The sequence below is a fragment of the Phaseolus vulgaris genome, chromosome 5 (genome assembly GCF_051622355.1).
Source record: "Phaseolus vulgaris cultivar YP4 chromosome 5, ASM5162235v1, whole genome shotgun sequence".
In the NCBI taxonomy this organism is placed as follows: domain Eukaryota; kingdom Viridiplantae; phylum Streptophyta; class Magnoliopsida; order Fabales; family Fabaceae; genus Phaseolus; species Phaseolus vulgaris.
This window is the reverse complement of record NC_143502.1, coordinates 40,843,270-40,868,675: the sequence shown is the minus strand read 5'-3', so window position 1 is coordinate 40,868,675 and position 25,406 is coordinate 40,843,270. Positions and strand designations below refer to the sequence as shown.

The 25,406-nt window shown below is 30.8% G+C and overlaps 3 protein-coding genes and 1 pseudogene across 11 annotated transcripts; 2 read left to right on the top strand and 2 right to left on the bottom strand.

Annotated features, from left to right (window-relative positions):
- Positions 1–4,670: 4,670 nt before the first annotated feature.
- Positions 4,671–8,747, bottom strand: LOC137817078 (inactive rhomboid protein). Of its 5 annotated transcripts, none has more exons than XR_016520722.1 (8): positions 8,263–8,744; positions 7,801–8,007; positions 7,551–7,691; positions 6,146–6,265; positions 5,970–6,056; positions 5,490–5,741; positions 5,275–5,408; positions 4,671–4,998 (listed from the first exon to the last, which is right to left on the bottom strand). XR_016520722.1 is itself a non-coding variant. In XM_090301938.1 (8 exons), exons 1-7 carry the CDS (start codon positions 8,611–8,613, stop codon positions 5,299–5,301), a joined length of 1,266 nt encoding a protein of 421 aa, XP_090158064.1. In that variant the 5' UTR covers positions 8,614–8,747; the 3' UTR covers positions 4,860–4,998; positions 5,297–5,298. The 5 variants fall into 5 exon arrangements, 1 of the variants encoding a protein (XP_090158064.1); XR_016520720.1 differs by having other exon boundaries at positions 5,297–5,408; XR_016520723.1 differs by having other exon boundaries at positions 5,275–5,396.
- Positions 8,748–11,262: 2,515 nt separating this feature from the next.
- Positions 11,263–11,980, bottom strand: LOC150027646 (uncharacterized; annotated as a pseudogene).
- Positions 11,981–15,030: 3,050 nt separating this feature from the next.
- Positions 15,031–19,467, top strand: FRS4 (FAR1-related sequence 4). Of its 5 annotated transcripts, none has more exons than XR_016521058.1 (5): positions 15,048–15,277; positions 15,904–17,899; positions 17,982–18,084; positions 18,174–18,221; positions 19,117–19,467. XR_016521058.1 is itself a non-coding variant. In XM_090302535.1 (5 exons), exons 3-5 carry the CDS (start codon positions 16,030–16,032, stop codon positions 19,243–19,245), a joined length of 2,232 nt encoding a protein of 743 aa, XP_090158661.1. In that variant the 5' UTR covers positions 15,105–15,277; positions 15,455–15,641; positions 15,904–16,029; the 3' UTR covers positions 19,246–19,467. The 5 variants fall into 5 exon arrangements, 4 of the variants coding, with proteins under 4 accessions (XP_068476329.2, XP_068476326.2, XP_068476327.2 ...); XM_090302535.1 differs by adding an exon at positions 15,455–15,641 and having other exon boundaries at positions 15,105–15,277; positions 15,904–18,084; XM_068620228.2 differs by having other exon boundaries at positions 15,031–15,272; positions 15,904–18,084.
- Positions 19,468–21,229: 1,762 nt separating this feature from the next.
- On the top strand, positions 21,230–23,002 carry LOC137817041 (uncharacterized). The gene has a single exon (XM_068620254.2). It carries the CDS (start codon positions 21,664–21,666, stop codon positions 22,762–22,764), a length of 1,101 nt encoding a protein of 366 aa, XP_068476355.1. The 5' UTR covers positions 21,230–21,663; the 3' UTR covers positions 22,765–23,002.
- Positions 23,003–25,406: the final 2,404 nt, after the last annotated feature.

Here is a 25,406-nt window from a genome sequence, read left to right as displayed (position 1 = left end):
TTTAAATTGATATTTAATCCGCTACCAAGGTTTTAATTACCAATTATCTAGATTCTAAATTTGATAATCAAGAATTTGTAAAATTTAGAAATTATTTATCAATAATATAAACTAATTTAGAAATTAATAGTAGTGTCTCTAATTTAGTTACTATATCAATTAATTATTTTTTATCTCTAAATTTCTATTTAATGATTTTTTGTGTCTAAACTTTTGGTTTTTATTTAATGATTTTTTTTTTAGTGTTTCATCATTAATTTTGTTGTTGAAAGATAAGTAAATTCCAACTATTAACATAATATTTCTGGTTTCTTTCTAATCTTACAAAAACATATATCTTTCTCTGATTTGTGTTTGGAAAATAGATCAAATGATTGAAAATAACTATCAAGGATGTTTATTCCCACTTTTTCAATGAACAAAACTTTTAAAGTTGAATCGATTAATCATTATTCAAATTATTTGTATTATGATTTTTATTTTACACTTTAAGAATGTTCAAAGAGTTTATTCTCGATTTTTTAAAATAAAAAACATTAGAAATCTCACGTCAATATTGACAATTACAGCATACAGGATAAGTTTTATATCATAAATCAATCTTATAATATTAAAATAAACTTAAATTTCATTAATGATATTAAATTTTGTCAATATCCCATAAAACAGATTAGGTATAAAGTTAGTATTATAAGTAGTTTAAAAGTTATTTTATATAATTGAGTTGGATGCAAAATTGACCATTGAAGATAAAAGAATTAAAATTAAAATTGGCTAAACATAATTGAAATTGTGAGAAATATTTGATTATTGATAATATTAAATTAAGTATATTGTGTGAGTTGAATTTAGAAAGTGCAGAGTGAATGGAGAAAAAGAAAAGGCGTGTATGAAGGTTGACTCAATATGAGTGAGAGTGACATGAATGGATCAAAGCGCAGTCATCATATTATTATTATTATTTTTCATTCCTCTAGTTATCTAAATTTTCTTTTTTTCTTTTTCCTCTTTCTTTATTTGTTTTTTTTTTTTTTTTGTATTTTACTTAGTGCAGATGCTATATCTGAAAATGAGATAGAGACAAATTTGAAAGATGATATAATGACAAGAATGATTAATATCAAATAAACGTGGAAAAAAGAGTCTTTCACACCCTTAAAAGAGTAAAATACTTTTGACAATCCCTAAAATTAATATAATAATATTTTATATTAAAAAATAAAATAAATAAAATAATTTAATAAATCGTTAAGTGTGTTTTTAGTTTGTGGAATATCAATGTATCGTCATTCAATAAACACATAAGTCTCATGACAAAAAAACACTAGCTTGGAGGATATTATAATAGATATTAAGAGTTTGTGAGTTGATATCAAGTGAATGATGGAATCCTATCATGTTCAATATTCTAATCATTTTGAGAAATTGGTACAACCATGTTGAACTTATTTCACTTTATTACAAATCCTCAGAGCTATGAGTTCATCATCCTTTCATTCTTAATTTATGATTCCTAACATCAAACTTGATCTTCATCAATTTAATGACACTAATACATCTCAAGGGGTTTTTAAGGATGAATAATTTTTCACTTATTATAATACTTTTTATACATAACTTTTAATCATCTATGGATGTTGATGTTATACATTGGTTCAATATGCTTGTTAAGACTACTCTTTTTTTAGTCTTGGGTGGGATTTATTAGACCATAAGAACTAGAATTTGTTCCTTTATTGTACCAATGTTCACCTTTTGATATTTTTAATCAACATGGATATGTTAGTATTATCGCGAGTTTTCTACTTTAGTCAATCATGCATATAGTGTGATCCCTAATGCTTTACTAGATTGTTTTATCAGTTGTCTCAAAATCGACATTCGTAGGGATGTTATTGCCTAGGACCCTACCTCTATACTCGTACAAATATCTCTGGAAAAATTGTACCAATAGAAGTACATTCCTAAACAAAAAAATCATTTATCTCAACCATATCTCAAGTACACGGTCCCTACATCATCCCAAACCCACAAAACTAGCCTTCTTCCATTTTTTTGTCTACACCAATCAATATACAAATTGCCAAAAGCAAATCCAACAATTCTAATGTGAAAAGGGTTTATGTTTCACATGTGATAGATATGGATGAAGTATTTTAGATATTTTCTAATTGTGAAGATAGTAGGCACGACTCCTCTTATTTTGAGCATGTTGATGTTATTCATTTAATAAATAATAGTTATTCTACATGGAATTAAGCAAGGAAAGGGGGAAAATGATGCTCCATTTGAGGATTACTGGAGTATTGATAAGTGTCAATGTGTAGTTTTTATGATTGAGAAAATTGAACACTTTGGAACTTAATTGTTGCTTAATGTAAGAAAATTATCCTAATATGAGAATTATTGAATCTGATTATAAATTTTGAACCAAGAAAAAATGAAGAAATTTAATCTCAATTTTTGTGTAAATTACAGATGAATATGAAGCATTGAAAGAATTATTCAAGCTGACATTGTCATAAAGAAAGTAAAAACTTAATTGGATCACAAGAAGATTTAGCTCAAGCTAAAACTGTCCAGAGTTGATTAAAGGTGCAGTACTAATCTAGCCCAACCTAGAATTGCTAACTCAAGCTAAAATTGTCCAGAGTTGATTAAATGTGCAGTACTGATCTAGCTCAGGCTATAATTGCTAGCTCAAGCTAAAAATGCACTGAAAGATCTAGCTTAAGCTAAATTGGCTAGCTTGAGCTAAAGTTCATTATATAAATTTTGAAACACAACTCAAAAGGAAGCGATGGAGAAAGATTGAATTTTTATAGAGAGAGATTAGTGAGAGAAGAAGGAAAAACCTCTGTTCTTAGGAGAATAACTTGCTAAGATCAGCCCTTCTTATGCAATCCAGATCAAGAATGAAGATTGGAGGAGCTGTCATGAGTGGCTAAGTTCTTTTTAACTTGGGATTGAATGTAATTTACCTTGATCAAATGTATTTTTGGTGATATATATATATATATATATAATATTCTCTTTTCTACTTGTTCTTGGTATTTTCGTTTTATGCTTATTGCTTGATTCTGTCTTATCAATAGAGTCTTGATTTTGATCCTTAAATTTAACTGGAAAATACCTTTAAGGATCTGAAATAGACGAAAATACTTGATAACTTGTAATGCTAGGAATTTCCAGGTTGTTAATTGCATCATAATTCTGTTCATAAAGCTGGATGATTTGTTAGATATCTGAGGAATCAATATTTGAGAAATTATCTTATGAATTTCATCTGTGAGTAATCAAGGTGAATGACTTTAAATTAAGCATCAAGAATAAGTAGTTTTGAATATTATATATTGTATTATTCAAAATACAGATGATTGAGATAGACGCAATTCAATTCCAAGTATCTTTCTCTATATTTGATAAGTTAGTTTTGGTTTTGGTTAAATCAAACCCTAACTCTTCGAGTTATTTGTGAAATCTTTAATTTGGTTATGAACATGTTCTCAACATTATTTTTTATACTTAATGAGTTTTATAACAGAACATCTTAATTAGAATTGTTCATTGTGGGTTCGACATTCGTACTTTAAAGAATACTATATTACAGTTGATTCGGTACACTTGCCGTGAAAAATCAACAAGTACTAATGTTGGACTAGTTTCATCCTAGTGCTCACCTTTACATACATGTCATCATTGATGTCAAGACTGATGATCATTATGGTTATCACTTTATAGTTGCATTGTTGGGAATGGTGGAAGATTGATGACCACTTGTTATAATGGATTTGTTTAAAGAAATTGAACAATTTTGCTACTGTGTTGGGTGGTTATGAATGAATAGACCATGTAAAAAGATCATTACTAGTGAATGAGATGTCAATGGTAAATTATGGCATTCCTCACTTATTTTTTCAAATTCTATACTACAATGATAATTCTTTAGTTGACATTGATGTCTTAAATGACTAGTGTAGCAGACAAATGGATAATTGTGTCTAATATGGAATATGTGATTGCTAATAAACACAATGTTGTTTTATTATGATAATCATTGAATTAAAATATCACAATATTCTTTTTACAAAGTAAGCCTTCCAAATATATCAATATGCATCAATTCATGTATAGAACATGTTCACAGTTCACATTTTATTTAGGTATTTTCTAAAGTTTGTGATTATGTTTTACATTCATATCCTCAACTACTTACATTATATAATAGAAATTAATGCAAGTGAAATTGGAAGATGATTGTCCCATACCAACTCGAAACATATTGTGCAAAAGCTAAATTATGGACTTCATATTATGTTAGTAAAATACAAGTGTTAACTCAAATACATATATTAGTTTTATAAATGATTGAATTTATTAATGCATAGTACTAATTTTATTATTGTATATTAACTTTAATAGATACATCTATACTTACTTCTTTTATTCACAAGTCTTCTTACAAAAAGCATATACATTGTATAATGTAAAATCTGAAATATATTATACATTTCAGATTTTACAATCCAAATGTTTCTATAACGGAAATACTTTTCAAAAGGAATATGTTTTTTGATGTTGAAAGAAAAACTAAAGATAAGAAATTGTGATATGCTGAGATATGTATTTTTTAAGAGTTTTAATTTAAGTAAACTTTTAAACAGAAATGATAGAAAAAGAAATTGTGGTTTCGTTTGTTTCTGCTTCATGAATCACTTGACAAAGGTACCCATCCAAAAATCGGATTTAATGAGTAAAAATTCATGAAGTGAAGGACAATAAACCAACTGCTAGAAAGCACTAACAGATTTGAAAAAAATCCCTGCCTCTGCGTTGTGGTTTACCGGTCTAAACCATAATGTGTCATTGCTGAAGTATTTAACTGGTATATAAGCCCATGAAGTATTTACCATCTTCTGTGTGACACTTCATTCCGTTGGATAGGATAATTGCAAAGCATAGGACAAACTGTACCATCGACATACATTCCAGAGGAGCCTACCAGGAGAAACGAAAGCGTATAAACATAGGTGAATATCACCTCTTAATATTAGACGAATACAGAATATAATAAAAAACAAAGGAATATTCATGGCAATAGCTGGTGCACATATAATTTTCTGTTTTAAACATGTGAAGAAATTTGCTGATGCATAAAATGTGCTTAAAACTTTCATGCAAAATTCTTGAGTTTTAACTGCAACGGTTGAGAATCAAACTCAAACAATAAAACAGAAGTTGTAGAACAAGTAAATAAAACTTGTGAATTTTTGCCTTAACATTGATATGTACTTACTATTATACCCATCTCTTTTGTGCAGTCGTGCTCTTATCTCCATTAAGAGATCGTCTTCTACTCTTTTTCAAGTCTCCACGAGCTGACAATTGCTTTTGGACTGAAGAAGAAGCTGCATTAGATTTTCGGCTACTTGAGACTTCTTTACGAGGACTAATGGATCGAGACTTTGAGTGGCGTTCAAAAACTGTACCTGATGAACTGGATACTTTTGCTGGTGTATGTTTCTGATCAATTTTGGAGGCAGAATTCTGTTTCAGGACAATATGAGCAGGAAGATCCGGCTCTTTGAAGACAGAAGAACTATCCGAATCAGAAGACGAGGAGCTAGTGGTGCTCTCCATATCATACAGAAGGTTATCTATCATAATACGCGGGAGCTGACTGTCATTTGAGCCACTGGCAGAGAAAGAGGGTCGACGAAGTCTTGTAAGCTGCACACAACCTGCAGTTAAAAGAGCCCTTTATATATAAACCATTTGAAATTCATAGATACGAAATCCTTCTTGTTTTGCAGTGCTATGAGAGCTTACAGTATTGTGATGTATATTCATATTTTTTCCATGTTAATTCAAATTCCCGGGTTTGGCTTCTTATCATGAAATACATCAAAAAAACCAAAGTGGTGCGTCCCGGTTTTTTAAATATACCTTACTATATGCGTTCGTATTACCTTTTGTTCAAGAACCGACATGTCTTTCTTTAATTTTGAAATTGTTGTATTCTTCCTCCGTATAATGTCTTCTAATTCAGCAAACCTCTGTTTTAAATGGCAGTATTAGAAGTAATGAGTGAATTCAAACAAAGAAAAAAAAGTTGCACATTCTAATCTAAAAATGTAAATGTTACCTTGCAATTAGCAACCTCGTTAGAGTTCAACAGGGTCGTTAGCTCCTTTATTGTGGTATCCTTCTCTTCACAGTCCTTCCTAAGATTGTAAATATCTTGTTCTACAGCCAAATTGTTTAACTGAGGATGACAAAAGGGGGTGAAAAGTTATCCAAAGCAATACGAAAGAAAAAGAATATTTGCAATTATTATTCAAAAGATAATGGAACAAATAAAAACGCAAGAAAATAAATGGAAAAGAAAAGAACGTAGCCAGAAAGTAGAAAAACGAAACAATTACAATTAACCACTTCCAATAAAATATAATTAAACGATTTCCATTAATTATCCTGGTTCCAGTTAAAATCAAGGTCGGGGAACGCAAAGAACCAAAATGTCTGACGAGTCACCATTTGCTCGAGTTACAGATCTCGTGTCAAAGTAACCGATGCTAAGATTTATGACCCACTTGTGAAAGAAAAATCACAATCAAAATTGCGTAGCCTTGTAAAAACAGTCCAATAATTTGTTCAATTGAACATGAAAAGGTAAACATTTATAAAATTATACATCCTATGCAAACACCACTCAAGCTTGAGGCATTCAAAACCCAATTAACCTATTTGAAAAAAGAAAAAAAAAACACATTTTTAATTGAAAAATGATAAAATGACAACCTTTGCTCCACTATATAACTTTCTTTCTATACTTAAAATTTCAAATTTTATATAAAATGACAAAAATACTTTTTTTTTATATCATTAATAAGGAGTTATATAATGAAGCAAGATGGCATCATATCATTGCTTTTTTTAATTGTGGTGTGGTTTGATTATCAATAACTATTATTAAAATTTAACCGAACCAAACCAATAATTACTATATTTACATTAATATGTAGTATTATGTAATAGCATTTGAATATTCGATATCAATAGTAGTATGTCATTCTAGATGTTTTGGATATTTTGTTATGGTAGAGTCGCATGCAAAATATATGACAGTAGAAAAAATAATAAGAGGTATGTAATACAATTATTATCACATGTGTCACGTGTTGTCTTTCATTGATTATTTCTTATAGTTATATAAATATAATTTTCAAGCCATGATTGTGACTCATTTTGAATTAATTTTGTTGTTTAAGTAGTTGTCAAATTCAAAAGCAATTTTGACAGCCATAAAATAAATTTGAAATTTGAAAAAGTCACTAAACAAATTACAAAAGATCTGTTCATTTAAATCAAATTTAACATTTCACTCAAACCAAAGGTATATTTTATTTTGTATTTGGTTCATATGATTTTTTTATCTAAAACCAAATCAAACTACTAACACAACCCCAACCAAATGTGGTTAGATTAAATATTGGTCCATTTACTCTCTCACACGACCCTAACAAAGATGAATCAGAAAAAAACACTACCTGGATATCAGCAGAAGATGTAACACTTGAAGCCCAATCTGACATATCAGACATTCTTCGTTCCTCTTGATCTTCATTAGGGAAGGGCGTCTTATATTGCAGCACTTCATTAGCACCGGAGTTTCTAGCAACTGAGGCGCCCTGAAGGCCAAGTCAAGAGAGATCGAAGCCAATTAGACACATTATGAAGACGCATAATTGCAATAGCACTACAGCGACAAAAAGAAACAATAAAATTTTTCACCATTACCTCATTAACGGAAGCAGAGTGCTGTTCACAGTGCCAACAACCGCAATCAACAAGCTTAACTTTCTCAATTCCAAAAGTCTCATTCAATTGCAATTCCCCATCCTTGTCACACGAGTTTTCCATGGCCATAGTTGAGTATTCTTTAGAATTATTAACCAACTCGCAAAGAGTGTCGAGCTTCTGCTGCATGCTCGACAGCACCTGGTCCTGCCAAAGTGCAATAAAATCACAAAACAAAATCGTAGCAAAAAAAAAAAAAATCATAAAAACAAAATTACACTCATTCATAAACAAACAAGCAAAGAAGAAAGAAATTTATCTCACCAAAAAAATTAAAAGAGAGTGCATAATATATTTATTGCTCATTTACATATTACAATAGATTTGAATATTAATTTCGAAAGCGAAAACGGTTACGGATTTGAACAGGTAATATAGAGAAGAGCGCGTTACGAACTGTACCCTTAGTTCAACGGATTTATTGAGGTGGCATATGCGAAGGTCTTTTCGAGAGCGTGCAGCGGCGGCTCCAATGACGGCGACTACGAGGAACCTTTGGATTGGAGGGAAGAGGTTCCAAGCGAGGGCTAGTTCGGCGCTTAAGCCACCGCCGATGGTTCGCGCCGAGCTGGCTTCGTCGGCGTTGAGGAGCCTTCCCTGGAGCGATAGCCACGCCGTCGGCTTCTCCGACGAGACAGGGCGGCTCCGCTCCACGAAGCTCGCGGAGAGGCGGCGGCGAGAAGCGGAGAGTGCGGCCACAGACACGAACAACAGAGGCGACGGAGCGCCGTCACCGTTAGCAGCTGCGCCCATGGAAGCGTGATTGAAGTGAGACGCAGCGTTTGAGTATGTGCATTCAAACTTTTGAAATTGAGAGGGAAAGAATAGAATAAGCCATGGTGATGGTACAAGACAAAGTATTGAAACGGTGAAATGGTGAATGAAGACAAAGACAAACCTTACAAATAAAAATTAAAACCCCTTTCACGCGATTCGTCACACCTTTTTCTGTACCCTATTTCCCTCTTTTCTGAATATTTTTCAAACTAGGAAGAAAATATTTGTAGATATTAAAATATTAATTGTCAAAGTTTTATCAAAAGAAAATTAATAGTCTTAAAATAAATAAATAAATGTTAATGACTGTATTATGCATTGCACAAATATTTTTTATTGCAAAATTAAAAAATACAGTTTAAAGTTATAGTATATATATAATGTGTGTGTGCATGATTAGTTTAAGTTTTGATTAAATTAAAAAATAAAAATATTTTTAAAAAATGGCGCGTTATATATGATAAAAATTTAATTAATATCAACTAAGCGTTTTTTTGTATAAAAAAATACAACTATTGTTCACCCTTTGACAACTAATAATAAATCATTATTTTTAATAATATTTTGTAAAATGGGGGAAAGAAAAGTTAATGCAGAAAAAGTTATAAGAAATTAGCTTAAGTGTGCAATAATTGACATAAATTTTTCTGAAAATAAGTGTTGTAAGAAAATAGTTTAGAAGAATTATTAAGGTAAGTTCTTTAAGAATAATTAATGATTTAAAATATTTTAAAACATAATAAAAGTGTTACTGATGACCAGAATTTGAATTTTAAAAACATAAAAAGTTAGCAAAAATATCTTATTCTGAAAAGGATTGACTGAATAAACTATAGAACAAGGCAAAACAAATTTTTTTTCTCTTTAATGTATTAGCAGAATCAATGTTTAAAATTATTTTACTATAAATATGTTTAAAAACATATTGATTTAAAATTTTATTATTTAATAAAAATTTACATTTGATTAATTTAAAGTAATTGAATTAAACTTTTAATCCGAGCAAGCCCTTGGATAATTCAATTTCTAAACTCTTGAGTCTTGAATAGTCAATATTTGTCATCTAATTTTTTTAAAATTCAAAAGGTGTGTAGGTGAATTCAATCTAAAATGTTTTCTAAAAATAAAACTCTTTAACAATTTTGCTGAAGAATTTAAAATATTAATTAAAAAATTAATAGTGTGTTTGGATAGGAAAGTTTTATGAGTATAATTCATTTTCCAAAAAATCCAAATACTTTATAAAAAAAATTCAAATTTCACAAAAAAGTAAGAATTTGAAAATTTCCATATTCTCAACTTTATATTTTGATCTTGGTTGTTTCTCCTTTGATTTTTTTTTGAATGTAATTGACTTACTAAGACTATGAAATTGTTGGGATAACTATTTTTTAGTTTATGTCATTTAGATTTTTTTTATTCATATAAAATATATCATAAACTTAAATATCATATGAAAAAATCTTAAAGTTATGCAAATATCATATGAAAAAATCTTGATAAACTTTGACTAAAAAATAATATCAATCAATATCAACCACAAAAGATTATCAATAATGACACTTTTAAATAATTGTTGAATTTTGTGGTGATAGAAACATTTTATCCAAATAAGAAAACCAAAATTCACTAAATTTAAATTTCTTTATCTAAATAAAACATTTAAAAAAGAAATGAAACGATTTAAAATGAGAGAAATTCAAATTCAATATATTTGAATGTCTTAAAAATTATGAAACAGTATATTGAAACATCAATGCATTAAATAGTGGATGTATTTACTTTAGAGTTTTCATGAAAATTTTAATTAAATTACCGTAAAAAAAATTCTTAAAGTTTAAAACATCAATATAATTTTACCTTCTACTAGGATGAGTACTTTCAATAATTCCAAAAAATTGAAATTGAAATTATTTGTAATTGAATTTCTGTCATTTTTCTAAATAGTTTGTTTGAATAGAATAATTGTATCTTCTATTTCAATAATTATCTTGTTTGGATGAAGTAATTGAATTTTTGTATAGATAATTTTTTATTATAAAAAAAATTATTTTATTATATAAAATTCAAAAATTAATTTTACAAAATATGTTAGTCAAATTTAAATATTCATATAATATTTAATTATCAAATTTCAATACTAAATAATATTTAATAATTTAATTGTTGAAATTAAAACATTAATACTGATCGATTTCATAAAAATATATTATTATTTATTAACTAATTCATTTAATAACATTAAAATGATTTAGTTAAAAAAATACATTATCTAATATATAACATAAAAGCACAATATCAGTAGTGGGATAATAACACAAACATGTAAATACACTAGAAGAAAATCATGACATAGAAATCAATAGAGACCAAAATAATTATCAAGATTTTTTTTAGGGATAGTTGGGAAAGAATGTCTCTCATTTTGTACTTGATTTTTTAATTATATTCTAAATTTATGATGTCAAATTTACAATCCTTCATCATCTAATTAAATAAATCTTTCAACATGATATCTAGACATCACATATATTGCCTACAAAATACAATAAACCCAATCAATCATTGTGGTCTATAAATAACAAAAATAATTAGAAAACTTCATCAAATAATTAGAAAACTTCATCAAAAGTTAGTCACATCTTTCATGGAAGCAACCATTGAATCATTTTCCCCAATCTTTCTTCTTTGGGATTATGTACTTGTAGAACTTGAAGATTATCTTTTTCTTGTTTACCTAAACTTTGGTTTATCTAAATCTATAGTAGCATTTAAACCCTCTAACCTATAGAATATATTTCATTTACTTTTGTACCCATTATATCATCAACATTCATAGCAATTTTAGCTCTATAACTACTAGCTTTGTCTTTAGTACATAAATTCATCATATCATATCACTTTTAATTACTTTGAATCGAAAATGTTAATAAGTTATTAATAACACTACTACAATTTTATTTTGAATAATGAGAATATTAAAAAACTGCTTACATTAGCATACTCATTTCATACATTTTCATTATAAGTTGTATTTTTGTGTCTGGTTCCGTCCCAATCAAATCCACTTTGACCAAAGAGGTTGCTAACAACTTCAACCATGATCTCCAAAATTTGATCCAATTTTTAACATTCTCCCAATAGCCACTTTGGATCATGATGTTGGTGGATAACATTATAACTACATCATTATATACAATATTTTTCCAAGCTTCATCATCGTTATTTCCCAAATTTTGTTTGATTAATACTTCACCTAACACATATTTTATCTCCAAATTCCATGAAAATAACTTCTTGTTTTCTCATTGTTTCTTTTTGTCATGATTCTTTTTCCCTTCATGTTTTTTTAATCTACACTTAAAAATCACATATAACACATTAATAAATTCAATAGCTAATATTACTAACTTGATTAATCTAACTTATGATGATTATAGATTATATATAAAAAAAAGTCTTCACAAAAGTTTATAATAACTACAAAGTAAATATTTCAATAGAAAATTCCAAATGTGCAACAAAACCAAGTAAATAAAATTAATAATTCAATAACAAATTAAAAAAAAACTTCCTTAGCATAATTTTTTCTAACTTTATTTGTGATAACTGACAAACTTATCCATTGCTAATGTATCTCTAAATCATGTTCACTTTTTATAGTCTTTAATAGTTGCAACTTCATCTTGATATTATTTTGAACTATTTCATTTGAATAAGTTAACTCTTCATTAACAATAACTAAAAGCACCAAGTCTTGAACTTTTAAAAGTTGATCAATTTGATCCTCATTTTTTATTAAATTTTGTAACACAAAACAATCATTTGTAATCTTCATTTGTGTCAAAAAATGAAGAAAAACTTAATATATTTCATTTTTTCTTCAATATCTCAAATGATCTTTTAATGATATTTTGTATGTTTGCATGGCTAATATTAAACAACTCTTTATAAGTTTGAGGAGTGTTCCAAATTCACTCATTGAGATAATATCCAGTCTCATTATTTGGTGTTAAATATCTTAAATCATTAATATATCCTACATGATAACAAGTTTAATACTATATAACTATGTTCATTTTAATAAATAGATTTATAAAACATAAATTCTCAAATTAAAAAAAAAATATTACAATTTTATGTGTCAAAAGTTATAAATTCTCCATGCTTTAAAAATCACATGCACTCATGTGTCTTATATTATAAAATAAAAATAATTAGTTCATAAATTTTGATATTAAATTAATTTGAGACAAAGTTATTACTTCATAAAAAGAAGTAGTTACAATATGCAAAATTAGTATTCATATTAAGTTTATCAAATTTCTCTATTAAGTATGTTAAAACAAACACATATGGTATCAAACATTAGGACCAATTTGATACCAATCACATACAAAATACCTATTAAACCAACTTTTTTTTATCAAGTGACATAATCTTAGTGGCAACCATTAAGAAAATTATGTATCCCAAACAAGTAAGTAACCCATATAACAAGGTTTTTTTGAGTTTTTGAGAATTTTGTATGGGGTTACTAAACTTCATTAACTAGACTACTAGCATTGTCCCAAAAATTCGAGTTCCAAAAGATGGTATTAAGTAGAGTGTCTAGTTCCTCACCACACCTTCTTGGCCATAACTTAGTCACGTGCTAAGATCAATCTTGAATAAAAAAAAACAAAGAGAGTAGCACACAAAGCATGAGGGGAACCACCTTAGAGCAATTGTAGTATAATCCACTAGCCAACTATAATATTTGAGAAAATATAACACACAAAAGAAACCCATGAGAAAGTCTCAAAGTAACCAAAGGCTTCTAACAACCTAAAAATAGACGAGAAAAACCAAAGGGATAAGAGCTAGCTTATTTGTGATTTGGTAACATTAGCCCAAACATTTGTAGTAGGCAAATAAGTGAATGTGATAAATTACACAAATGTAATCGATTGTTATTCCATATGATTTACAAAAACAAAATTGTTAAAAAAACAAGTCAGATTCAAGAGGAGGGTGAATTGAACTTTCAAAATTTTCTTAAAAAAATATGCTTATAATGAAGTTGTTTAAGATTTGAAACAATTAAGATATTTTCATAATATAAAACAATAGATTGAAATTCAATTACATTTTCGAATTCATAAAAAAATCAACCAATTAAATTTGATCTCGAGAAAAAACCAATTAGTTAAAATTATGAAGAGAGAGAGGATTACATTTTTTTTTATATAGGCACACTCTTTTAATAGGTATATCTAGTTTTTTAGCTATATAACTCAGATTTCACTAAATGCAAATATTTACAAAACATAAGACTCATTAATACAACTTTTAAACTTTATAAGAGTGTTATATCCAAGAAACGACATCCTCTTATTCTTCAGAAATTAAAAACTCTATCTAATTTCGAAATACTAATATTGAACATAAATGTATTAAAGAACAACAACACACGAGTGCGCATCATAATCACATACAAGTTACAAAAATTTAATAAACTTTCCTCAATCAAAACAAACGATCATTTTAGTCTATTAAATTTATTTTATTTTAATACTAATATTAAATTTTAGATAGTTAGTCATCCATAACAAAAGTTTTTCCAATTTTCCAGGTTTATATACAATGAATTTATTATCGTTTTTGAATTAAAAATAATTCAATAAAATTAATTTTAAACTATTTTTAATTATTACTTTTTTTTACTGATATTTTATTTTAATAACTTAATTATTAAAAAATATAAACAAAAATCACTAACAAAATATATTATCTGATTAACAAGTAAAAAAATAAAATACTTATATTCATTTACTATAAATATCTATTAAAAGTATTCACTAAAATATTCAATATAAATTTGATCTGCAAACACACACTTTTTTTTTTGCCATCACGAGTTATAGAAATATCTTCCGGCTACAAGACAAAATTAGACGGACTTTAAATTATTTTAGTTATTGATATAATATATAAAATTTAAAATTACATATAGTTAAAAAATAAAATTAAAACACATCTAAACAATTACAATTAAAACATATTTCTATTATATTTAAAAATAAATTAATTCAACATAAATATTATATTATGTTATACAAAATATTATGTACTGAATTAATATTTTTTTTTCATTAATATGGTGGCCAACTTTTTATATTTGAGGATGGACAATGCTCTTCCTTAGTTTTTTTTTTTAAATTGCAAGGAAATATATTAAATTTTAATTTTTACACTCTCTAAATTTATATATTTAGCTCACTATTAAATAAAAGATTCATACATTTGAATATGTAAACTCATACAATGTGATTATAATTTTATTATTTATTAATTTTTAAATAATTTTCCCCAAGCGTCACTAATTTACATGACATAACTATTATAATTTATGAGGTTTATTATTTAATATCACATTTTCGCCCATTTTTGTATATGTGTGTGTTTCTATCCTCTTTCTTGAACGTAGATTATTCTGTAATCATCCACAGATAAACCCTAATTTGTTCTCCAAAGCCAAATTGATAAGAAAGATATCAGGTTACTCAAATACCTTGTTAGGGCTTGGATCCGCGCGTATGGAAGCAGGTTTCTCGCATCAAAGGCAAAGCAGAAGGAAAGGGGTTCGACTCGGTGTAAGGTTTGCTCTGCTTTCTTTATATTACGCTTAATCCCTGAAAGTTTCTGGCTTCATTTTACTTTTTATGCTTCCTAGCCTTACAGAACAGTGTTAAATAAATAGAAAACCGCTTCAGTTTCTGTTAATGATTAATTATTTATGTTCTGCTTAAGCTCTGTATGGCTTTACGATGGTTAGATGCAGGTTTAGACTTCAGATAGATGATTTTTATGGAGTATGCATTAACTTTGTGGAATATGAGTGTGTTCAGTGTCACATGTAACACCTACAACGCAGTTGGCAACTTAATCATGAGTGTGGTGTGAATTGCAAGAGACGACCCATTCCGTGTATCTAAATTAATGAACAATACATTTAAAACAAGGTAGAGTCGACGGAAACGTGGATAGCTGTTTCTATTTTTCTTTGATATCATGGAGTTAGAATATGCTAAAAGAGAATTATGCATAATTATGTACTTAAATAGCTATGTGGAAATGCCTTTAGTTGTTTTGTATTGTTTGTTTTGATTATTTTATTATTAAAGCCCTTCATTTCTTTAATCGAGATTGTATAATTATATCTACAATAACATTTTTTCTTATGCCTGGCACAATTTCTCAATGAAGCATTGCCCTTCCATTCAGGTACCACCCTTACTGGATCATTGAGACAAACCTTTGCATCTTTCATCTGTGTGATACTTTTAGGCATTTGAAACAATTTTTTGGAATGTGAACTGGAGCTGAAATCTGAATATTGCTTCAATAGTTATGGATTCTTCTGCCATAGTGGGTAGCTCAATTTCCGAGCCTCATCATGATATGGAATTTGAATCTCATGAAGCTGCATATGCATTTTATAAAGAATATGCTAAGTCTTCAGGGTTTGGCACTGCTAAGCTGAGCAGTCGGCGATCTAGGGCATCCAAAGAATTTATTGATGCCAAATTTTCATGTATAAGATATGGTAATAAGCAGCAATCTGATGATGCAATTAATCCACGCCCTTCTCCAAAAATTGGTTGTAAAGCAAGCATGCATGTAAAGAGAAGGCAAGATGGTAAATGGTATGTCTACAGCTTTGTGAAGGAGCATAATCATGAACTTTTACCGGCTCAGGCTCATTTTTTTCGGAGTCACAGGAGTTCTGATCCACTAGGTAATGATGTTCGAATGCGTAGGCGGAAGACCTCAAATGCAGTTTCTAAATTATTTAGTGCATATCAGAATGTTGATTGCTTAGAGAACTTTGTGAAACATCAACATGATAAAGGGCGAAGTTTGGTTCTAGAAGCAGGACATGCTCAATTACTTCTTGAGCTCTTCATGCACATGCAAGAAGAGAATCCAAAATTCTTCTATGCAGTTGATTTGAATGAAGAACATCGACTAAGAAATGTGTTCTGGGTTGATGCTAAAGGCTTGGAAGATTTTACATACTTTTCTGATGTTGTTTCTTTTGACACAACATATTTTACTAGCAAATATAAAATACCATTGGTACTTTTCGTTGGAGTAAACCATCACATTCAACCAACATTGCTTGGTTGCGCATTGATTGCTGATGAGACAATATTTACCTATGCTTGGTTACTGCAAACATGGTTGATAGCAATGGGGGAGCGAGCACCGCAAGTGCTTCTCACAGACCAAAACGATGCTATTAAAGCAGCTGTTGCCACTTTTCTTCCAGGAACACGTCATTGTTTTTGTTTGTGGCATATTCTGGAAAAGATACCAAAACAACTACAAATTTTAGGCGCATGGCATGATAGCTTTATGGAAAAATTTAACAAATGTATATTCAGATCATGGACAGAGGAGCAATTTGAAAAGAAATGGTGGAAGTTGGTTGACAGCTTTAGCCTTGGAGATGTTGAATGGATTCGATCCTTATACGATGACCGTACATGTTGGGTGCCAACATTTATGAAAGATATTTCCTTTGCGGGTTTGTCTACTAGTTCTCGTTCTGAAAGTTTAAATTCATTGCTTGACAACTATATCCATGTTGATTCTTCTTTGAGAGAATTTATAGAACAATATAGAGTGATTCTTGAGGATAGGCATGAAGAGGAAGCCAAAGCAAATTTTGATGCTTGGCATGAAACACCTGACCTGAAGTCTCCTTCCCCTTTTGAAAAACAAATGCTGTTAGTTTACACCCATGAAATTTTTAGAAAGTTCCAGGTTGAGGTGTTGGGTGCGGCTGCTTGCCATCTTAAGAAAGAAAGTGACGGTGTGACCACTACTTATACCGTGAAAGATTTCGAAAATAGTCAAAACTATTTGGTAGAATGGAACACGTCCGCCTCAGATATATGCTGTTCATGTCGTTTGTTTGAATATAAAGGTTATCTCTGTAGACATGCTATTGTTGTTCTACAAATGTCTGGTGTTTTCAGCATTCCACCAAAGTATATATTGCAAAGATGGACAAATGCTGCTATGAGCAGGCACCCTATTGGTGAAAAATTGGAAGTGGTTCAATCAAAGGTGCGGCGATTCAATGATTTGTGCAGGCGGGCCATAATATTAGGCGAAGAAGGTTCTTTATCACCGGAAAGTTACTACATGGCTTTAGGTGCCATCAGTGAGGCACTAAAACAATGTGTAAATTTGAACAACCCTGTTGAAAATGGTATGAGACCTGATGCCTCATGTACCCATGTTGTTTGTAATGTTGAAGAAGAATATCAATCTATTATTACATCTAACCATAGGGTCCCTGATCCGAAACTGAATATGGGAAAGAAGGCTGTGAGAACTGGTGTGGCTTGTAGGAGTCAAGGAGGTGTCGAAAACAGTGGAGGTGATAAAGGAAAGGTCAGCTATTCTGTTGATTAATGATTGACCTCCTAGTATTTATTTATTTTTATTAAATATAACTAAGTTTGTTCTCTTTTATGCTATAGGTATCTCTTGTCGAAGCAGGTAGTGGGAAAGATGGTTTTCAACATATGGTATGCTATTTCCTAACTCTTTGATTGCCATCATACATCTATAGTATATCTTCTCGTATTTTTCCTAATTCCACGAAAGACTTGTTTTTTTGGGACTGAACTCTTAGTCTTCATTTATTTTGGTATATGCATAGAACAGAATGTGGTATCCTCAAGCAATGAAAAATTTAAAATAAATAAATTAAAATGAAAACTAAAGACACAAGGATGCTAGGAGTGCAGTGGGGCTGCGGAGCCCCTTTTGCATATTTAATAAGACAGCAACATCCCCTCAAAAGACACCATTAGCCATGCACTGGAGCGAAGCTAAGTTAAAAAAAATATATCCAAAAGCGAAAACATAGGGGCAAGGGAGGAATGTGTGCATTTCTGTAGCAACACTGATGTTCTGTTTTCAAGCTAGACTTATCCATCACTGTTTTTCTGAGAGAGAATTATGTGAAGCCAGTTAGTCTGTTGTGTCTGTTTTGGTGATTTTGACTGTTTTAGATATTTTAACCTTTCAATAGACCGTTGATGGAGAATAACGCTGTCATAGAGGCTGCTCTCATTGAATTTTTTATCATGCTAGTGTGTTATGTGATTTGGGGACTATCTGACTGTTCGTCTTGACCTGTGGGATAATTCAGCCTGATCTGATAATCAGTAAGAAATGTATGTTGAGAGTTTGTGTTCAGAAGGGGAAAGAAAATGAGAGCCGGCAGAGTTTAGATTTTGTACTCATTGGATGATAAATTATGCAGATTATAGCTTTTGCATATCATGTTGTGTTAATGCCAACAAACATTCAGTGTCTGTATTCTTGATGAAATAATTTTATAAATTTCATACAAGTATTAGTGAAAGAACGGGTATGATATGGTTTAAAGATTTTAATATCTTTATTATGTTACAGGAGCTTACTGATCCGAGATCACAGGGTGTCATGGCAATGCAGTTTCACAATGTGGTACCTGCTCTGTTCCATAATGTTTCTGCACCCTTTCACACTGCACCTTCACCTCATATGCACGAGAATCGTTAGCGTGATGAAAATTTAGTTTTAAATGGATCTGGAAACCATGCACAGGGCTGTACATAAAAACCGCCATTTTTCTAAGGCAATATACTTTTCACTTTATGATATGTGTTGCAGAGAGGCCAGGTGGCAATTGAATGTGAGCGAGTAAGTGCTAACTTGAGTAATCATTATATTCTAAAGGTAAGGCTCGGCATCAATGGTCAATCAAGGAGGGTTTTTTCTTTCTTTTCTTTTCTTCAACTTTGACGCATTGGAGTTGTTAGCTCAATATTATCTTAGAAGTTAAAATCAAGTAAAAAAATGTTCTTCCTCCACTATTGTTGAATTATTTGTGATGAAAAAAGAGTAATATATCAAATTAATCTTTAGAATTACAAACAATAATCGATTTAATTATTGAAAATAGTCTTCATTTTTGTAGTTTTAAAGATTAAAACAATAATTTGACAACCTTAAAAATTAAGATAACTGTAAGTCTAATACTTAAGAATTCAAGTGATGCCGCAGTAAAATTAGAGACTACACAGATCAAACTCGTACCGAAAAACTCTATTTCATCAATGCACTGTAGTTGAAATTTATACCTAAATGATGGTATAATGATGAGATGAAGAATGAATAGAAAGATTGAGATTATAAGGAAATGGAAGTTAGGTGGAAGAAAAGGTAGATGTACGTTAAATATCTTGCTGTTTCCCAGGAATCTATGACTAACCATCTGAATGAAGATCATTCTGCACATGGAGACACATGCAGCCTATTCACAAACATCTTACCGTAAGAAATGGCAGAATCATGGGTTATAAATCGTTTGGTCAAACTAAATTCAAACCGGGTAAGAGCCTCGTGTATCTTTTATATTCTATTTATTTATATCAAAATTAATGAAGGGAAAAAGTTTGTGTGCCACCTAACTGTCAGGTTTTGTGCGAAATCTCAGTAGAAACAAACAAAATCAATAAAACCTGTTTATTTGACAATGTTTCTTTATTTTTTTATGCTGTTGTTCCTGATTCCCATAACTCGGCATAAAATCTTGCGGATAAGGTTTTCTGGACATTACTGGCTGGTCGGATTCTTCCTCCTCAATGCAGAACCAGAGAGCTAAAATAATAGAAAAACTCTCACATGCACAAACTATATTTTAAACGAGTTATTGCATTCATTTTTGGCTTTCTTGAATAGACAGATAAAAATATACAATTTTCGTTCCCCAAATCTCATATCAATGAAAAACCAAATATTTATATGGAAAACAGAACAGCAGCACAGATTGATACTGCAATTATTATTATTATTTATTATATTATTATTTGTTATTATTTGGTGTGAAGAGATCGTTTAACAAAGGAAAATAAAAATGATATGATGGGATTGTACGTATCGATAAGCTGTAAGGACCCATATGCAAGTGGGTCATTTTTCAGAGTGTGACCACAAAAAGCTAATTAGCTAGAATGATACCCCTTTTAATTAGTTCACGTACACAGATTCTAATACCGACAACAATAATTATTTTGCGGCACATTAGGTTAACCAAGTGCATTAACTGTGTAATTAAACCTTCTTCCCCCAAGTCCAAAATAAGTAGGGAGACAAAGATTTAGGTACCTGTGAGGTCACATTGCTATGTACTAATGGTATCACTGATCCTCGTCCAGAGGTGGAACATGACAGCATCCTAACTCCATTTACCTAGGACAAAAACCCTCCCAAAAATGTATTATATAAAATTGAGATTTTTCATTATGTTTTGGCCGCATTTAATTATCCAAAACCAATTCCATTATAATCCAAACTTTCACAGCTCTCAAAACTTAACATGAATATCGCATTTATGGATGTCCACCCCACTTAAAAGAACTTGCCATAATTGAAAAAAAAAACATATAAAATGTTAAATTAAAAAACGATGTGAAAAAAAGAGTAATAATTAGTAGTTATAATTTGACAATAAATGAGAAGATAAGGAGTTTGAAGTTAGAAGGTCCCAATAGAAGTGTGTGTGTATAATTTAGTTCCTTGACCTTTCTCCACTCCACCATGTGCATGCTCCAACTCTATTCTCCATCTGTCACACCATTTCCTTCTACCCACAAGCTTATCCCTCTCTCCCATGTTCACGTGTTCTTCCTTATATTTCTTTGAATTATTTAAAGCTGGGAGAAATTATCAAGATCAGTTCACCACCAGTTATGAACTGTGTGAGGGGCAAACTCGTCACTCAAACAAAACTTTAATAACAGTATAAATAACATTGTCAGAATCCCAAAATCCCATGCAACTTGCCACACAACTTCTCACCGTTTTATTAACTTCACTTACAGATACCTTGTTTTCACGACAACACAGCATATACAAGAGTGCAAACACCGTATAAATAAATAACTATTCACGTAACCAACTTCTACTGCACCAACAATGGGTGGTGTTAGGTTTATAACGGGGGTTGTGGTGTTGTTCATGGCACTCAGCTCCGGCGTGCGGTCGTGTCCTCCGTCGGACAGGGCCGCGCTGCTGGCATTCAAGGCGGCGCTACGCGAACCCTACCTCGGAATCTTCAACTCGTGGACCGGCGCCGACTGCTGCCACAACTGGTACGGCGTGAGCTGCGACCAGGAGACCCGCCGCGTTGCCGACATCAGCCTCCGCGGCGAGTCGGAGGAGCCGATCTTCGAGCGGGCGCACCGGACTGGCTACATGACCGGCTACATCTCCCCGGCGATCTGCAAGCTCGCGCGGCTCTCCAGCATCACCATCGCGGACTGGAAGGGAATCTCCGGGGAGATTCCTCGCTGCATCGCGGCCCTACCGTTCCTCCGCATCGTCGACCTCATCGGAAACCGCATCTCCGGCAGCATCCCCGCGGACATCGGCAGGCTCCACCGCCTCACGGTGCTGAACATCGCCGACAACCGCATCTCCGGCACGATCCCGGCGTCGCTCGCGAACCTCACGAGTCTCATGCACTTGGATCTCCGTAACAACCTCCTCTCCGGGCCCATTCCGAGGCACTTCGGTTCTCTCCGAATGCTGAGCCGGGCCTTGCTCAGTGGAAACCGCCTTAGCGGGCCCATCCCGGGCTCCGTTTCACTCATTTACCGTCTGGCGGATCTGGATCTGTCTCGCAACCAACTTTCCGGGCCCATTCCGGAGTCACTGGGTAAAATGGCGGTGCTCTCTACGCTGAATTTGGACCTGAACAAACTCTCCGGGCCCATTCCCGTGAGCCTGTTCAGTTCGGGTATCAGTGACCTAAACTTGAGCCGAAACGCGTTGGAGGGTAACATACCCGACGCTTTTGGTCCAAGGTCTTATTTCACTGCCCTTGATCTGTCCTACAATAATCTGAAAGGAACCATACCCAAATCACTATCCTCTGCTTCCTACATTGGACACTTAGATTTGAGTCACAACCATCTCTGTGGCAAGATTCCCCTTGGATCTCCCTTCGATCATCTAGAAGCTTCTTCCTTCGTCTTCAACGATTGTCTCTGCGGAAAGCCCCTCAAACCTTGCTAATCTTCCTCCAACAATCTTGTACAATTAATTAATTAATTAATTAATAATTACCGTTTTTATTACTCGTTACAAAAACTCACTCTCCCAAACTCAATATTTGTAATTTGCAATATAGGAATTTAGATTTGTGTGTACGTGCATTATTACTTAACTCTTGGATCATCGTGTGTTTGTTGTGGTTTTATGTGATATATGTTTTGGCCCTACGCTAAATAAAATGCGAGTTTTCTTCCTTTTATTGCATGAACAACTTCTGATCGTAAACAAAATGTAGCTCCAAAGCTTTACGTCATTCATTCCATTCTTCAGCTTTCGTTGCAATCATTTCCACATCTCACTTTCCAATATCTACTTTCTTGTTATTTATGATTGCAACAAATTTAAGAGATTCAATCAAATAGAACCACATCAAATGTTTACTATTCTATACCAATTTCTTCTACCATTTTGCTTTTTCGAAGAAAACATAATTTTTTTTTATTGAAATATTAACCATGTAGAGAAAGTAAGAAATTTTAAAAGACTGTAAAATGATGTTTTGAATATGCAGTTGTGTAATATTTAAAAAAAATGACATTTTACTAAGTATGGAAAAGCATCTGATAATCCAATAAATTACTCTATATTACGACGAAATAAAAAAAAATAATCTTTTCTTAAAATATAAGCTTAAATTAAAAAATGAAAAATATTAGAAAAAAATTGATATTTTTTACTTTGAAAGTAACATCTTGCCATTTAAAATGTTAAAAATATAAGAGTAGGGGTCTGGTAAGAAAAAAAGATAATGAGAAAAATGAAATGAAAGTACGATAGTGAAAGGATAATGATAACAATTTTATAGTTGTATTTTATAGGTTGTACTTGATTAATCTTCTTTTTTTATATTTATTTTAAATAATGTTATCTGTTTTACTGAATATTTCTACTACTAACTAATAAAGTTTAATAAATAAATTACACTCTTTTAATAAAAAAAATAGACAAATTAATAAAGGTATAACATAATAGCTGATATGTATAAAGTTTGTTGTAAGTTCTATAAAAATTGTTCTTTTCAATTTTTAATTAGTAAACTGTATGTACTACGTTTGTTTTTGAAATGATAAAAAAATGTTTTTTACGACAAAAATTATACTCAAAACAATACAAAAAGAAAGGAGACTATTATTTTTCATGAATTAAGATTAACCAATTTTCTATATTAATTGATTTTTTTTCACCTTTTATATATAACAAGCAGTTTTTTTAATAATATTAATAAAAAAAGTATGGTTGTCTTTTATGAGGAGATCCCATAAATGGAAGCCATGTCGGCGACATGCACTGAAACGTAACGTGGCTTTGTGGTTGTAATGCAATCATTTGCTTGTTGCCTTAATAGTTAACACCCTTACATCTTCAATCATTGAATTTTCAAAAATTATCTTTCACTTTTACTAATTTTTATAGTAAACTTTTTCCACTATATATAACACTTAATATTATAACTATAAATAAATGAATTCGTATTTATTAATCTATGTTTTTATTCAATAACAAAGAATTTATAATAATAATATAAATAAATACATACTTCAATAATTCGTATTTATTTAGTATTATTAACACGTCAAATCTTACTTGAACATTGGAGTGTTTTTTAGGTACTATCTAAATTTAGAGTTCACAGAAACGAGAAATAAAGGAGTAAAAGAAGTATTACGAAGTGGACTTTAAGCCTAACTCAACCCCATAAAACCGGCTCGATAAGGTGAGGTTTGCACCCACTTATATATAATAAAAGGCTCTAATCTCTAATCGATGTGGGATATCCAACACACCCCCTCACGTCGAGACTGCCAACTCGTGCCGATAGCGGGTGGCCTGATAAGCCCAACAAATACTCGCTAGGATAGGCTCGAAATGACTTTGATACCATATTACGAAGTGGACTTTAAGTCTAACTCAACCCCATAAAACCGGCTCGATAAGATGAGGTTTGCACCCACTTATATACAATGAAAGGCTCTAATCTCTAGTCGATGTGGGATCTCCAACAAGAAGATTACAAAGACCATTTCAAAAAAAAAAAAGAAATAGACCAATAGACCGACTAAAAAAAATATAATCGTTCTCTTGGTTTCAACTCCTTTGAACAACTAATTAAAAAATGGTTTTGAATTTTTTAATCATTATTTTTAAAATAAATGATGAAACATTATTTATAATATAATTATTAATTAATTAAACAGGTATCTAGCACGGTTGAATTTATTATATTTTTTTAATAAACTACATATACACATATCATGGAAGATTATTTTTTTTTGGAAAATTAACGTTAGAACAAATATTATTAAAGGAACATCAATACTAATTTTTTCAAAACAATTATTTGCAAGTAGATTAATTATTTACAAACTTATTAATAATGATATATTAAACCTGTGTTATTTCCCCTCTTTATTGAAGACATTTTACTACATAAATATAAATAATTTAGATTTTACTCGCTTGAAACATATGGTTTATCTTAAATTTTACGCATTATTTTATATTTTATATACCGATCAATAATATTTGTTTTGTAAATAAGTATCTTCGTTAAAAGGACTTATTTGAGTTACAGTCAATATTAAAAGTGGAACCTTCATCAGTTT